A 17,325-nucleotide genomic window follows, 5' to 3' on the forward strand; every position below is an offset into this window, starting at 1 on the left:
TGATTCATGGGCTTGGAAGAGAAAACCTGAGCAGGAGCCTACCCAGGCCCCCAGCACTTGGTTGGGATAACCTGAGAAGTAGGTGCTGTAGGTTCTGATCTTCACATTGCCAGTTCATTCTGTGAGGGCTGAGAACACAAAAACCCTCTTACCTCCTGCCTGCTGGTTTGAACACGCTAATGGGAAGTGGGAGATGTGGCTGAGAAAGAACTGCTGGCTCTTTAAGCCAGAAGGGATAGAAAGCAGGTGCCAGGGGGGTCACTAACCTCTGTTGCCAGCAGGGAAGTTGAGCACATAGCTCTGGTAACTTAGGCAAGTGCTCAAACTATCTGGCTCCTCTTGTGGCTATGCCTTCGTGCAGGCAGGAAGGCAGGCTTCGTGGGGCCAAGAAGAGAGTCCACGAGCTGGAGTCTACTTCTGCAGCCCTACCTCTGCAGGTTTGGTTATGTCTTGGAGGTAGGAGGCCAAGGGGCTGATCTCTGAATGCTTGATTGCATTTAGCACTTGTTTTCCATAAGCCTATGCCTGTGTAATGTAAGATGCATCAGCAGCTTGGACGTTCTCCTGCCAGGCATGCATTCAGGGCTAGAGACTTCTCAGGTTGATGTGCTCATTGTGTGGAGGTCTGTCATGGGAAAAAGAGAGGCCCAGAAGGAAAATGAACTTAGAGCTTTGACCTCCCAGGGACACACTTTAAGCACCAGGCTGCAGGCTAGTTTATCAGGTTGCCGTTTCTAATCATCTCTTTAGGCTGGCCCCCTGTGGCCAGAAGAGCAGGTTTGAAATGAGACCAGGAAGACAGTCTTCAAGAGAGAGCCTAAATTTGTAGAGCAGTGGTCTGATTCTCCATACCAGACCAGAGAGATGTAGTTTAAATCTTTGCTCCCCAGTTTGCTCAGATTTTCTAGTCAAGGACTGATTAGTGTAGATCCATAACAAGCTGCACAAGAGACCAAAACGAAGGACTTGCACCTTCTGCCTGGGAGTTTTAACCATTTGAGCCTTTTTGTATCAGTGCTCTGCCCCTCAATGTGTGCCTACTCTGCAACCAGGACAGCAAGATTTCGTGTGGTTAGCCTGAACTGTGAATGAGGGTGTTGCCTGGGGCGAGCTGCTACTAATTTCTTTTTTCCCCTCATCTAAGATTATTTCAAGGGTCCTCCCCCCAACACAACCCTATTTAATGTAATATGCACAACTCATATTTCTACATCCCCTATGACTGCCTCAAACATGAAGCCAGAGGCATTGCTAGGAACAATGCTGATACTGCATTGCTCTGACCTGAAGATCCGTGGGGTGAAGAGAGCAATCAGCAGGCCCACAGGTTAGGCCTCAGTTGTGGCTTTCCCTTCTTAGAAGCTTGCACCACTGGGCAGCCAGGACAGCATTCATTGGGCCAGCCAATGTTCATTGGGCCAAGAAGAGGGTAGGGAAGTCAGGTGTTGTAGCTTGGTGACTTCAGTCTCATGTTTTAGGTTTTATTCTCTGCCCCAGAGCTACCTCTCTCCAAGATTCATGGAGCAGGAGAGAAGGAAGTGAAGGGGACCTTCCTCCACAGTTTATTAGTTCAGCTGTTGGCTTAAGAAAGGGGAGCCCTAGGTTTTGATCGTTGGCTCAAGGCTTTTTAAGCCAAAGACAGTTTACTGTGAAATGCATCATAGTTCTGGCCTGGGTGACTAAGGCATTCTCTTGGGCAGTTGGGGTCCTGAGTAGATCAAGGAAGCAAGGTGCCTACTTCTTGGGGCATTAATCTGACATACTTCAGCTCCATATCTCATATCTCCTTGGCACATGCCCTAAACACCAGCCTACCAAGGTGTCTGCTTTTCCACCCATACTCTTGTGCTGCTATGCAGTCAGCAGTCAGGAAAGCAAGATTCATAGGGCTGGAAGCAAGAGGTGTGGGTGACTTCTGACTGGATTGCTGTGGATTGGGTGCAGAACCCTCATTGCTAACTGCTGCACTCCACATTCTTTCTTCTGGGTTCTGTTAGCTTATGACTGTTTAAAGTACAATGCCAAATCCATCCAGCATGCAGACAGGTGGTTAGAGCTATCTCCTGGGGAGTGTGGGTTTAGTGCCTTTCAGACACTTCCTTAGAGAAAACTGAGGGGATTCAAGTGCACACCTCCTAACTGTCAGAAGTGCACCCCCACCACCAGACTACCTGTGGGTGCATCTTCCACCTGTTCTGAAGCTCTCCCACTATGAAGGCATGAATGCAAACCTCATGGGATGCGGAAGGCAGTGCACCAAAGGGGACCTATTTCTGCACTGCAATTGCTAGAGTGCTTATGGAAGTGCTTACAGAAGGCCCTGATCTCTGAGCATCAGGGTATTTTAATAACTCAATGACTCTAATGCAAAAAAAGGGTCCAGGCAACAATCCTGAATTTCATGTCCTCTCCTGGGAGAGGGAAGATGTGAGTTTGTGAGACTCTTCACAGACTGCTCAGGCAGTTAATGAACTCAAACATCCCAGCTCTTAGTTTACAGTTTTAGGGCATTAAAATCCAGCTCTCCCAAGGAAATATATTGACCACTGGTTTATAAATTGCCACCATTCTCCTTGTCCTACTTTGTTGATAGCAATACAAATTTCAGGGGGTCAGGAAGAGAGAGCACAAGATGAAACCTGACTTTGGAATGCAGCATTTTGGATGTTTTGAGCCTGGAAATCTGCAGCTCTGATCTCTGTAGCTGTGGCTTTTACACCCATGACAGCTAAAGGTATCATCCAGCCTATGGTCTGCTGCTTAGCCTGGAATCCTTTATGGTGAGGTAGTCAGCTGACTCAGTTATCTCACTTTCTAGTTTGCTTCAGTAAATCTGAAGTGATTCAAAGCTCAGTGAGGACAGTATTCCCTTGAGAGAGGACCCTCCTGGATTCTGAGCCCTTCTCTTAGTTCTTCTTACACATTTTATTTAGTGCCTTTTCAATGGCAAATGCGTAACCCAGGAGTCTTCCCCTTTCAAGGAAGCACCTTCCTCACTAAGCTATTGAGGTAGATGTGCACATTCTTGCTGACCTCCGGCCTCATAACTGCTCCATTTCTAACTGCAGTGCCCTAATTTGAATGGAAGTGTTCTTAATACAGCATACCCAAAAGCCAGGTGGTGAATATGCTACTTTGGGAGATGTGTGTTTGAATATCTGTGGGCAAGAGATACCCAGGTCTCCCACTTCCTGGGTGCATTATTTAAGTAATAGACTGTTATGCAAAAAAGTAGGCTCCCCCATGTAAGTTCTACGAAAATGGGCATGGATACTGAACTTACTGTTGTCAGAATGGGTGGCATGGTCTGAGCACACCTGATGGATCCAGCCGCTGAAGGGATTTAGGTGCATGGATATTAGGGGTGTGCGAAGCAGGCCCTATTTGATTCAGATTTGGCCTGAATCAGGGACAGCAATTTGATTCGTTGATTCAAATCACTGTCCCTGATTTGATTTGGCTAAATCCAAATCTGAAGATTCGATGCTGATTCAGAGAATCAGCGACTCAGACATAGACACAGCTTTAAATGTTTTTTCTACATACCTTGAGGTACCAGCATGGCTTGTAAATACTGTGATGCTGGGGCGGATGGAGCGTCCCACAGCAGTGCAGGGGGGCCCTCCACGTGCTCGGCAGTAAACCCAGAAGTGCTCCCTCAGCTTGGTGATTGGCCATGGGGGGACCCTGGGTCCCCCCTACCAGACCCAGGAGGCACAAGTCACCAAGCTGGGGGGTGCGGGAGGGCCCCCCTGCACGCTCCCCGTTGGACCCAAAAGTGGACCGGAAGTGCTTCTGCCGAGTGCGCTGGGGAGCCCCCTGCACTTCTGTGGGCTACTTCATGCACCCCAGCATCGCAGCATTCATGAGCCGCCTGGTACCTAGAGGTTTGTAGAAAAAACATTTAAAGCTGTGTCTATGTCCAAATCGCAGAATCTTTCTGAATCTCTCTGATTCAGTTCAGAGAGCTTAAAGGGTCCTCTGATTTGATTGATTTCAGGCCAAATCTCCACTGAATCAAATCAGGGACCAAAGCTTTGCACAGCCCTAATGGACATGTAATTGTGAAGACCTTAGATTTCCATAGGCCTCTAAGCATTTAGCTATGCAAAGAACTTGCTTCTGGCACACGCAATACCTGAACTGTTTTCTTTAGGACACTTGGGTGCTTATGGCATGTCATATGCAGCAGGGATGGAGGAGTGTTGTGAATAACTCAGACTATGAATAGATGCTGCATTTGTCCCAGAAGAAAACATTTTCTTTTGGAACAAAGTGCAGTTGGTCAGGCATCGGTGTCTGTTTTGCCAGGACAACCTCTAAAAAGGTTTGCAGGATAAGAAGGCTTATGCATGTGAATGGGTGTCCCAGGATTGCATCATTGAATCAATGGCAGAAAAGAGGCAGTGCATTCACTAACCCTAATCAGAAGGGTGATGGGTGTACATGCCAAGCCTGTGACAGATCTGGGAGACAGATATAAGTGGTCTTGGGAAAATACAACATCTAGCCTCAGAGGCAATATAAGAGCCTTTGCCCTTTTTGGAACTGGCCCAGAAGTGCTGTCATTTCCCAAAGTGTTATACTTATTGCAAAATCTGGGCTCATAATATGAAACCAGAGAAAGTTACTAGTATGAACAGGAATTTGTGGTTTTATTCTTGTGGCTGTTAGCACAGAGGCCAAATAAAACAGTTCATCCTAAGTTACATATTGATATGTTCAAATTATGACACAAGTAGATCTGTTGAAATAAACAGGGTTATATTATGAACTAAAAATATCTCAGAAGCTGCCCCAAGAAGGTGTGCAGCCCTGCCAGGGCTTTGGGCTAGAATGCAGAGTGTGGCTCAGGCCAAGACTCCCAAGCACCACTCTCAGCTAAGTGAGCAAAGGCTTTGCTTCTCTGGTGAGAAAGGAGTGCACTCTGATGTCCTTGGGTGACTGGTTATTAAAAGGAGTGGGGGTTGTGATACCTACTAAGGTAGCTGTGCAATAGATGCCAAAATGGGGACTATAAGGTTGGATTTAATGGGGTCTTAAGAGCGGACGGAGCAAGTTTAAGTAAAGTTAGGTAGCTTTGGCCTGGCAATGCTGTTGCTGGAGATGAGTGCGAGAGTTCATGCTTGAAGACTGGGAGTGTATGAATGGGGAGAAGAAAATATTTTTCAGACGGCAGCATTGTATTTTTCTTAACTGTGTAACCAACTTTCAACTCCAATTACACTGAAGCAGTACACTGAGGTTCATGGCCTATCCCTTTAGGCATCCTCCAAAGCCTATTAAATCAATTGTAAGACTCCAGTTTACTTGGTCTTGGATCAGATTCTTAAAGTAGATGCACAGTTATGAGACCATGGCTGTGTCCAGTTGCATGTGTTTTACAAAGACCCACATTATAGAGAGTAAAACTAAGTGAGCAGTCTGGTCTGTTTACTTTGTGTAGTCTAACGTACTCTTCAAACCACTTGAATTTGTGACCTGAAGTTATACAGTATTTGGCAAGCCATGTAGCTAAGATCTCAGTTACACTTCAGTTGCCTTCAGAAACCACAGTGAAGACACGTGTCCAGGGTAGAAAAATGCTGGCAGCATAAACAAACAGCACCTGCAACTTTATACATGAATAGATTTTTAACTGTAACTTTTAACATGTGATTTTTTTTATACCCTGCCTTCACGGTATTTTACTTTGATAGCACCATAAGTTTTCAGCTGTTCACACTTTTTTCAAGGCTGTTGTAAGTGATGCAGAATGGTTGATTATAAGAGAAGAAAGGAAGGATCTGAAGGGTAGGTTAGTTCCCAACAAACTCAGAGAAGATACTGATGATCAAATTTCAGGAGGTTTAATTGCTAGAGAACATAAAAGGATGAGCAAATGAGTATTGCATTTTTATTGATATAGAGAACAATATTGTTTGGTGGACAGAGGCTCAGGGGCTTAATATATATCCAGCTCTGACCCTGGCTCATTCTCTAGCCGTCAAGCAGCTGCAGATCGCTATCTGCAGGATTGCAGGCTGCATGTTGTCAAAACTTGCCTTATTCAGCTCATCAGCACAATTATCCAGTGAATGCTATTTTCAGAATTTTTGTGCCATATGTTTTACTCTCAATTAAACTTGTTTAAGATCCATGCTGAATGAGTCATCAGGATGGTATATGGTATATCCCTTTTTTATCAGAACGTTTTGATTGTTGTGATACTTATCCATAGAGCAGCATGTAAAAATAAACTGTGAGAATTCATAGTAAATGTACAATTACTTCAGGTGAGAATCAGATATCAGTGTGGCTGCAGAAGATACACATTTAGCTCTTCTACTTTGGATCTAAAGAATTTGTTCTGTTATTTCTGCGTAGCTGTAACTGCTGTTGCTTAAACTGTCTTTTCCCCCTCCCCCTTCTTTTCACTTTCAGGAAAACGTACAAAAAAGGGTATGGCTACCGCTAAGCAGAGGCTTGGGAAGATTTTGAAAATCCATCGGAATGGGAAACTTCTTCTTTAATAGTTAGAAAACTGGGACTTGATCAGAGCTCAGTAATTCCTGAGCTGACACTAACTCTTCAACTCTTGAAGGACTTCAGTAGTATTGTGCATCATTTTAGGGACAATACCAGTTAACTTTTTGCCACCACTTTAATAATTCTTTTTAACTTTCAGCAGTTAAAGTGTACAGAATACTGCTATAAATATTTTTTAATATAGATGTCCTTTCTCAAATTGCTGAGAGTGACTAGTTCGCAAAAAGTTAATAATAATCCAAGAAATTGAGGATCATTCCAGTTTTAGGAAAGTATCCCTCTAATTTGTTCATAAGTAAAAGCCAAGTTGTTTTAGCAAAATGCACATCCACTTCAGTTATTCTTCACTTAAGAAAACATATACCAACATTACAGAGGTATTTGGTCAAGGAGAAATAGACCTGAGTTTTAAAATTAATTCTGCATTGAAATTCAATTTTAAAGGGGGATATTTTCTGTGTCTGAGTTCCCAAGACATTTTAAGGTGCACTTATAAATGCAGGAGGCAGTCCGCATAAGGCAGAACATGATGGTTTCTCCCTGGTCATGACAGAAGTATTGGCCAACCAAAAGAGCTGTTTCCACACCTGAGCACGATTCCACGCCTAATCCCACTGACGGTTGGACAACCCTGGGTGCACAAGGCAGCGTGTGTTTATGCACAGTGAAAGCTGGTTTACAGCCCACTTGGGACTGGCAAGGCCCACCTCTTTTAGGGGGTTCAGAACTGATTGGGAGTTTTAGCTAAACCTTAGTGTTTCCTCTCTGCCTGAGGGTCAGTTTTCTCAGGCAACTGGTATACACGATGGTAGAATTGCCTGCATTCGTGGTGAACTCCACAGCATGCCAAGATGTGTTGCAGACTTTGCAGTCACTTAACTGCAGTATATGAGCTCAAGCTCTGCTTCTTCATGTGCAGCTTTTGACGCTCATATCAAAGCACTTCTTATCAGATACATGTAGGTAACCTTGGGAATGAAGGCTGCATGAACCCAGGTGTCTGATAGTGGGGAAAGTTTAGCTTATTGACAATTTGACTGGATACTTTTTGTCTTTTAACTCTTTTAGTGTTTGGTGTAGAGTGCATTCTTTTACATTAAACTGCTTGTCTGCATATAAACACTTGAGGGGTTAAATTTGTTTCTCAGGCAACCCCGTATTTTAATTTTTTAGATGTGTTTACTAAGGCATATTTTTCATAGAATATAGCTTGTACATAGCTTTTTAAATAACTTCTTTTTTATAAGAGTAAAGTATCTTTAGATATTTCTTTCTATAGAATCCTTCATTAACATTTATACAAGTTTTGGCTGAGTATTATCAACCATTGTATTTTTAGTTTGATTCTAAAAGGGTTTGTTTTTATTTTGTTTTGTTTTTCGTTTTCCTTTCTTTCTGGATTTGGGCGTTGCCTGAAAAACAAGTAAAACTTTGTGCAGCCTTATAAAACGTCTTATACAGAATCAAATCAGAGTACAAAATAATCTATTTAAGACACATTTTGAAGAAAAATCTTCAACTTTAATACCAGCTCTTTGTTTTAATTCTTGTATTATGAGGGGATACAGTTATTTTACTAGCACCTTGTGAAGTGTTTCTGTGTTTTGTGATGATGTAATTTATTAATGTTTGTAGCTTTTTATATTTGTACATTTCTTATGAGCTTTGTTTATATACACATTACCTGGATGTGATGTCCATGAAAAAAACAGCTACAGGAAACAACTGAGGCCTTATTAACTAACCTTTATACTGTTATAGTGTGACATAGATTCTGAGCGCTAAGGAGTCTAAGAGAGTTAGTTGAATAGGGCCCCAGACTTATGCAGAGCAGGGTTTTTAAGCTTCCCTAGTATACTGTTCTTGTTGAGCATTTATATAATATAACCCAGACATCATGCTGTTTTTTATTATTATTTTCGCAACATGTACATTTCTAACAAAGTTTATTGTGGCTATCTATTACAGTGTTTTATTTACCAATTCATATCAAATGCTCTTGTATCAAGTTCATGAAATCTAAGTAAACTTAGATCAAAGTTTAAAAAAAAAAGTAAAATATTTCAGGTTTTGTATACAATTGTGTTTGGTGTTTTTGTAGGGTTTTTTTAAAACCTGTTAATAGCTAGTGGCCTCTTTATGCCTTGTTAGACACATGCCATTATAAAGAAGTCAATGGGCAGTGTGGTATCAAGCAGAATATGGGTCTGTGTCTTAGTCCATTAAGCTAGGGAGGCACTAGTAAGAGAAGGCAGCTCCAGGTGTGCTGAAGGTGGTCTGAAGATTAGGAAACTGCACTGGTGAGCGTTCTCAAAGTTGAAAACTCAGTTTCCCTTCTGAGCTGCATCTGACGTATTCAGCCAAGTACTCCACACAGACAGACCCCTATGTATGCATAGAGCACTAGTGAAGTTGGGGTTAAGTGGGAAGGTATCCCCTGTATGCACGGAGACTCCCTTGTGGACGCTCATGATAGGATCAGAACATAAGTCTGCAAAGCTGAGCTTCAAGCCATCTGGGTACAGGCTTTCTGAGACCTTCACTAGTCACCCAAGTCTAAGAATGACTGACAGCTTGGACACAATTCGTCTGTCCCTAGCTGAGTGCTAAGCATGTCAAACACATTTCACTGGGACAACAGTTTGAATGGCTGAATATATGAATAAAATGCAGAGACCAAGGTTAAAAAAATAATGCAAAGTTGAGTGCTGAGGTGTACAGCCCTATGCAGACTTTAGATTTGCTTCCAGCGTAGAAATAACTAACTCACTTCATACACATTGAGACAAGGCTAAAAGCCAGGAAATGGCAACCCAGGAAATACACTTTTCCTTTTTATTCCATGGTGAGTTTATAATGAACTTAACAGTTTGCCTCCAGCGGCACTTCAGGCTGTTTTCTCACCTGTCTTCACTTGACTGGAACTATCACTATGTTCATATCACAGCTTGTCCTCAACTGCTGATTGATCCTTATTCTCCTCTCCTCTCCTCCCCATCTCCTGCTCACACATGCTAACAAGATTTATCTCTCCTGGGTATGCCCTGGCCCTGTGTGACAGGAGGAAGGGGAACTTCTGGGTGAAGCAAGTTCCTGTTCTGTGCTGCCTTCTACTCCCAGAAACCCTTACACATCCCTGAGCTTTATCCATTGCATGCCTAACTGCTCTGGATTATAAAAAGAAATGGGCAGGATATCTGCAACAATTCCAACCAGAAATTCAAAGCTCTTCTCACATTAAAATATTAGTATTAGTGTTTGTATTTCCATAGTTTGCCTCATTGTTATGGGCCCCATGTGATGCATAAATAATCACAGGATTGCTTTGGCTCTAGCTTCTCAGCAAGAAATGCATCTCTTCCATCACTACAGTTTCCTTTATTTATTTATTTATTTTGGAGTGTGCAGGCAAAATAAGCAATAAGATTTATAGTTTGCTTGTTTTTACTTGTAATTTTAAAAAAAGTACAAACTAAAATATCCTATGGTATGTCAGCAGATTCCATAGTTAATAATTAACCTGATTTAGAATTCAACACACTAATTATATCTATGGACCATTTTACTAGATTTTGCATAATCAAAATCTGTTTTTTCCACCTTTTCCAAAAGCTCTTCCACCTGAGTAAGCTGCCTTTGTCTTTCAGAAGAGATCTCTATGGGCAAAGGGTAATGAAATTAAGTAGTGCTGCCTTAAGAAAATACAGGGCATAAATGTAGAACTCCTTTAGTAACCATACTGCACTTGCTTGAACTTGAAGAAGTTTGCATGAAAAGAAAGGTCGTTAACAAGCTGATGCTGTTCTGTGGGACAACAGTAATAATTTGTGGTGCTGATTTATCAAGGACCAAACCACATGCCTGATATTGAGCAAAGGTATTGCCACTACTCTAGATGTGCTTAAACTTAGGCACATATGTAAGTACCTTGATAGTTCTGGACCTAATGCAGCATGCATTAAATTACAGTGTCATTCCATCATCAGAATGATCTGTAACAATCTGATGCCAGCCATTGAAATGCACTTAAAAATCTACTAAAAATTCTAACTAGTAAATCTGATTCTTCTAGGGTCAGGACCCTCTCACTTTATTCACATGGTTAACTCTAATAGTATAATTAAAATACATGTTTTCATGTTTGGGGAATAATACTCTTGTTAGTTTCACAATAATTCCTTAAAAAATAATTTATCTCTAAAGGATTTGCTTTAGTTTTACTTGAAAATTACTTAGATTATTCCTTGGTATAATGCTAAAATGGCACTAAATTGCAGAGAATTTTGGTCCCATGTGCTTTCATGTTAGAAGGGTACCACAAAAAGTGTAAAGATATCGTTGCATACATACCTCATAAGGACAAAAAGCAGCACTGTTAGTTTATATTATTTTTAAAAGTCTACATTTGAAAAATCTACATTAGGTGTTACTCTTAACATTAAGCTGTGGGGCAGAGAACAATCTTTAAACATTTTGGTACCATTAATTAGTTTTACCTCTCAATTTTTCTGTGAAATGAGTTTTACCAGGTACCAGCTACAGAAACTGAATTGCAAAGAGGCTGTGTGTTGAGTCCAATATTACATCACAAGTCAGCATTATCTGGATACAAAACCACCCAGTTCCATCTCTAAACATGAGATATGAAACCTTGCCTTTCTGCAAAAAATAATTTAAAATGTCACTACATTTAGTATTTGCGGTGGTGGGCAATTAAGCAGAATGTTAAATGAATAAGGCATGACAATTTGGCCCTATAAGAGTGGCCCTCTCTTCTTTTAAGAGGCTCTAATTTTTATAATTTTTCTTTATCATATTATTTTTGCAGAGGTTGGGATGAACTTGTGTAAGTCATGTTTAGTGTAATGGGCTACCTGGCAACTGCAAAACTATGAAATATATGTAAAGTTGCCATTTCACATACATCCTGTACCAAAAATGCAACCAGATACAACAGAAGAAAACTGGACTTATTGTAGCACATATATTTTGTTTTAAATAAAATAAAAATTGAAGGAAGCACAAATCATGCAGTACATTCGATAAATAGCAACCTAATTGTCTGTCACAAAATTTAAATGACCACCAGATGGCGCCCTACGTCTTCATTAGAAGCATTGCTTCCCTTACAGTAACCCATTTCAAAGTGATGGGTAGGATAAGTTATTGGAAAGTTATGTATAAAAGCAAGACTTGGCAGGTAGCCAGTTTATTGTATCTTTTATTGTTGAACCTTTTTTTCTAAAATAGACAAATAGGCAAAAAAAGATGAAGTAAATTCCAGCTTCAAGAAAAAAGACAAAGGTTTAAGAAATCCAGAAGTGGATGTCAATCAAATGGCATTTTATATCAGCAGAAGGTATACTGAACTGAATGGTTAGATCACAAACATAGTTAGATTTTATCTTTGGCAGAAATGATCTGTTTGTTTAATTTAATTCTAAAATGGAGTCTTTTAAGAGTTAGGATTTCATTACTGCCAACCTCAAATCTTCAAAAATCCTGAGTCAGCCCCTCCTTGCAAATTAGACTGGGTTAAAAGAATCATGAGATCTGTATTAAAATAACAACTTAGGGGTTATTTGCCTCCTGAACCTTAGGGAGTTAACTTCATGATTCCAAGTTTCAATATGAGAGCTATTCTTTTTTCTCCTCAATGAAAAATAAGATTTCCATGCAATTGCTTCTTTCCAGTAGCTGAATGTCTAAGAAAAATATAAAACGTCATGACACGCGCATGTAAAATCATAGGAGTTGGCAACACTGATTATTCCATAAACATTTGTCCAATTCAATAGCAGGACCTGATTACTGGGACACTGGGGCTCTGACTTCTGAAAATCAGCAGTCAGCATTCAGGACCCGCTTGCTTTCTCTTCTGTCCTTTTCTCTCCTGGTAAATTTTATGCCCCTTCCTCCTGTCAATCTCATTAACTGGTTTACATATGCAAAGCACAGATGCTTGTGCCATACTCCCACATACTGGACAAAGTGGTTTCTTTCTGATCATTTATGATGGGACAACTTAAACTGTGGAATTAGGGTATGGATAAGTACTGGAAAGAATACCTGCTCAGTTGGACATCTCAGCTGACTAGCCAGAGAGGTCAAATAAATAAATACATAGGGTTTCTCCAGGGAATTATGTCAAAAACCCCAGATCTGAGAACATCTGAACTGTAAGGATGTTAAGGTAGAGTCACAGCCTGAGTCCATTTCTCATGAGATTCCTTACACTCTCTAATGGTAGCCTGGTGGAAGAATGGCAAGCTGCTGCCTCCTTGGTAGTACTTCGTTATTCCCAACAGGACCTCACAAAGGAATGTGGGCATTTGGAAACGCCAAACAAATGATAGCCAAATTTCTGCACAACTACTGAGAAAATAATTTTGCACCTGGGGAAGAGATTCAATTGTTTGTTGTTGGGCTTCTTTTGGGAGTTTTGGAGGATTTTTCTTTACTTTATTTGAATGGCTTCACCCATCCTTGTTCTTAAATCAAAAATGGGCCCGTGGGTTTGATGCAGTTTATAATAAATGAAGGAGTGAAACTCAAGTTGATTGTTGATACACGTGTAAACAGTACTGCAAAAACTCTATAACCAATAGAATGCTCTACAATATAAAGTATGCCATTAAGGAAAGGAAGAATAAGAAACACAGTGTGTTGATAATTAATAAGGAAAATGTGCCATTATATATGGAAAGAAAAAACAAAACTGGGATAATAGGTTGGGTGAAGCTGATGACAGATGTGTCCAGTCTTAATTGATAAAAAGAATTATAATACTAGGAAAATGTAAGGATCATGAGACCAGTGCTCAAGGGAATAACTTAAAGCTCGTTAGCAGGTGTAAATCCCACTAATAAAGAACAATGTGTTGGCAAAGTAATAGATAAAACATCAGCTATCAGTACTACAGACCACCCATTATCATTGTTTGAGTTCAGCTGAATCATGATCCAGTAACATACTTTGGTACTGGCTAAATTATAACTACCTATGAATACTGACTTCAGTAAGTTCTTAAGTATAAGCACCCAACTGTCTAAATGAGGTGTGTTATTAGTTGAAGGCCCTGATACTTTACCAAAAAAATTGCTACAGGCATTCCATATTACTACCATAATAATACAAATTCTGATTATGAGTCCATGCAACCTGTCTTTGATTAAACAACAAAAACACATCAACACGACTAAAGCACACAACAGAGCAACACAACTAAACACCCCACAGGTAATATCCATCTCCTCCCTCCCCCCAACACTAAAACAACTTTGGAGTATAGAGTATGTTTTTATGGTAATAATGAAAACAAGTGAATTGTCAAGTACAAGATTCTGGCTCTTTCCCATCTTCAAACAGAAGGCATGCAGGGCAGCACAAGCCTTACCTTCAACATACCTCTGGGATTGAACTGTAACAGGAATGTCAAGATGGAGAAAATAGTACTGAAGACAATAAAAGTTGCTACATTTGCTATGGAAGTATGTAGCCCGCTTCTCATGGCCTGAATCACACAGCATCACTGAATAAAATTATTTCCTAAGGGAGCCTATTTAGAAGATAGGTAACTAACTATCAACCCAAGTGTTGTGGTCTTAAGGTATGACTCTAAAGTACATTTTTTTCCATGCAGCATCCCTGGCTGCTGCCAACAGAGCAACAAGATGATAGCATGAGTACTGTTTGTTGCCAGTTATGACTAGAAGTCCTTCACAGGCCTCTTTTGTACAGTATTCACGATTTCCTTCTACATGGCTTTTACAGCGTATTGGCTTATATGACACAACAGCCAGCCTCACAGCTTAGTACAGAGACCTTAAATTCTGAATTAGAAAAGCAGTGAGAGAGTAGATACCTTCATCTTGGCAGGATATGTGAAAGGGAACATAGTTAAGAAGCCCTAGCTGTGTTTCCTTTTAGACATTCTGAGAACAAGAAGGAGCCCAGAGGGGCCTCCTTGGGCTGAAGGCATGTGCAGAATGTACAGGAGGGTTCTCTTGGCTCTGCAGAGATAGACTGGATTTATTTTTACAAACATTAAGGGTTAGCTTCATTTATGTGCTGCCAGCACTCTTGGCCCATGATCTGAGCTTTTATTCAAGCCTTATTTGCTTACTTAGATTAGCCTAAATGAGTGATCCTCATCTCCTCTGGGGATTCCTATTCTACTGTCTCCTTGTCAATAGCAGTTACTTGCACTAGACTGAAAGCTATAATGTTTTCCTGTTCCAGAGGTTTTACAAAACTTCACATTTACTCTGGCCACATGAGGCACTGGAATAGAGGGCTGGAAACAGTTCCAGCTGAGCTCCAAACGCTAGAGGGAGCAGAGGCCCAAAGTGCCTTGTGCAAATTACAACGTAACAAGGAACAGGAGCTCAGGGTTCCCCATGCCTGCTGGGCTGAGCCACCCTGAACCACCGAAGATGCTGACAGACTGATGGGAGTTTCCAAATGTCCCAGGTCAGATGCTTGATGTTTTTAGGTATTTACCACCCACTGATGCAGCAAGGGTTGGGTCGATACAGTTTGCCTCCTGAACTTGGGTCTGCCACTGACAAAATAAGCTCTGCTTAATTCAAGTGCACCACAGAGCAGATGGCTTAGAGCGGTTCCAGGCATGCGCTCCAAGGCCTGCACCCAGGCTCTGTTCCTAAGGGGAGAAAAGAGGTTTGCTCAGGTCCACTCTGAGGGACTCGAGGAAACTCTGGAGCCATCTCTTCTACTTACCTATCAGGTGCAGCAGGGTGGGACTTATTTTTTTAGCGGTGGACCCCAGATTAGACGGGATGGTGTAAAATTTGCCTTAAGTACCTTTAAAAAAAACCCTCAAGCCTCACTGAGTTTCAAAGGGCTTAAGTATACAGGTATTTTTGGAAAAGATGGATTCATCCACTTCTTAAGGTACCTAAAATTAAAAAAAAAACTTTAAAATGCGTCTCCTACTGTCTTTTGGGTAGTTTAATTCTTGAGTGTGTGCTCAAGTTAAGAAAGATTAACCCATTTCATGAAAGCACTGAGCCCACTGAAACTGAAGGGCCTGAGACTTGACATCCCAAAATTAGCTCTTTTGGCACCTTTGGAAATGTAGGCCTTTGAGTTTTTGCTTAGTTGAGGTGTTACAGTTAGGAATGAATGAACCACTTGTATTAAAATAAGACCCCCAAAGGAACCCGAGTCAGCGATCAAAATGAACCAGAACTGAACCTTTTCTTTTCTTTCTATGGGTTTGTTTTTTAAGTTAACTTTTTTCATTTTGTGTTATTTTTTATGGAAGCACTCTGCAGCTCAAGTGCTGAGCAAGGCTGTTCTCCCAGCATTTTTCAGTCCAGCGGGGGGCAGGAAGGACTGGAACACTTATGAAATTTGCCATCTTTTTTCAAGGAAATTTTATATAAACTGCTTTTCTTAGGTTGACTATCTAAATCATGCATCAGAACCCTCTGAATTTTTCCTCAGCATTAATTACAATGTAGGACAACATTGATAGTACAAAGGGAAAATGAACAAATCTTGCTACCTAAAAACTTACCAATAACATTATTTTACTTCTGCCACAGTTTGGTTTATGTTTCAGGTTCCTGGGCTCAGAAATTTGAGCTGCATTGACATTAATGACTTCAAAAGTTTTTAATTTTTCACTGACTGGTGGCATTCTATACCTATTACTCAGCCAAACCTTACGGTATTCCCTCCCCCCACCAAGTGTTTTCAGAAGGATCAAAAGCAGCTCTAAAGTTGTGGGTCTCTGTACTGCACTGTGGGATAGATAAAAGCAAGAGACCTACTGGATGGCAAAGAAAATAGACAGTAGTTCACTGCAGACAGAGCAACTTTGGCAAATTGGGGTAAGCTAGTAACCTGGTCAGAGAGCCCGGTCACATCAAAAAACTACTTAGCTATAAATCTTTGGGAATAGAGGGAGGGTGGAAAAGAAGATGTCCCTACCAGTAACTATATAGCACAGGTGAGCTCTTGCCACAGGTCCTTCCCTTGGCTAAGAGACAATTCACTCCCTCAGTCCTGTATTGTACCCATGGTCATACCCCTTCTACTTGGGCTTTACTCAGAGGTTCAGTCCTGGGTCTGTAACCAATGCAGTTAGTTAGTGTTTCATCAATATGTCTCTGCAGCATTTGAAGCTGGGTTTCATGATAGCCAGCTGTCAGTATCCACCTTGTTTGCTGGCAATACTTGTGCAGCCTTGTTTCTAATTCAGAAGTGGCTCCTTTAAGCCCTAGCAGAGCTAAGATTGGAATGTAGTCAAAGTAGTCACCAACTGCTACAGACTCTTGACTGTAAAAAGGACACTAAGGAACATTCTCATCTTGTTAATTAGCAATTTGAGCCTTGTACACAGGAGTGTTGCAAAGAGTGTGCTGTCAAGGCTAGCAGGCCTAACATTAGATTTGCAACTGTGGTTTGGTATGTTGGCACATGTTTGACATGCTGAGCTTCTCTCTTCAGCCCTTGTGGTCTGAAGGCAGAAGTCTGGTTCATGCATTAAAACATGCTTAAATTCAAAGAGGGATGTGACTCTGAAAACCTGCCACCCTGGAGTTGTTATTGTAGGGTCCCTCAGCAGACTAGCCTGTTTATTTTGCAGGAGTTGAAAAAAACCTTTCTTTTTCAAGTTTGCCCATTTAAAATTGGGAGCTGTCAAGCTCCATAAGAATCTCTTTTTAAAAGGCATTTCATGCAAAAATCATTGCATATCAAAAAATATATGCAGATGTTCCTGAATATGAGATGAGAATGCTTAGGCTGTATAGTAGGGAAGGTCTAGAT

General features: G+C 41.0%; 1 protein-coding gene across 6 annotated transcripts in view; it reads left to right on the plus strand.

The window, feature by feature from the left end:
* The window catches only part of PHF2 (PHD finger protein 2), a 206,117-nt gene extending 197,509 nt beyond the window's left edge, over positions 1-8,608 (plus strand). For all 6 annotated transcript variants that reach the window (XM_019505053.1, XM_019505050.1, XM_019505051.1 and 3 more), the window contains one exon: positions 6,424-8,608. In XM_019505053.1, coding sequence (XP_019360598.1) covers positions 6,424-6,512 — 89 coding nt within the window. In that variant the 3' untranslated portion in view covers positions 6,513-8,608. The remainder of the gene's footprint in view (positions 1-6,423) is intronic.
* The last annotated feature ends 8,717 nt before the right edge of the window (positions 8,609-17,325 follow it).

The sequence above is a fragment of the Gavialis gangeticus genome, unplaced genomic scaffold, assembly GCF_001723915.1.
Source record: "Gavialis gangeticus isolate Ggan-Ray unplaced genomic scaffold, GavGan_comp1, whole genome shotgun sequence".
Lineage (NCBI taxonomy): Eukaryota > Metazoa > Chordata > Crocodylia > Gavialidae > Gavialis > Gavialis gangeticus.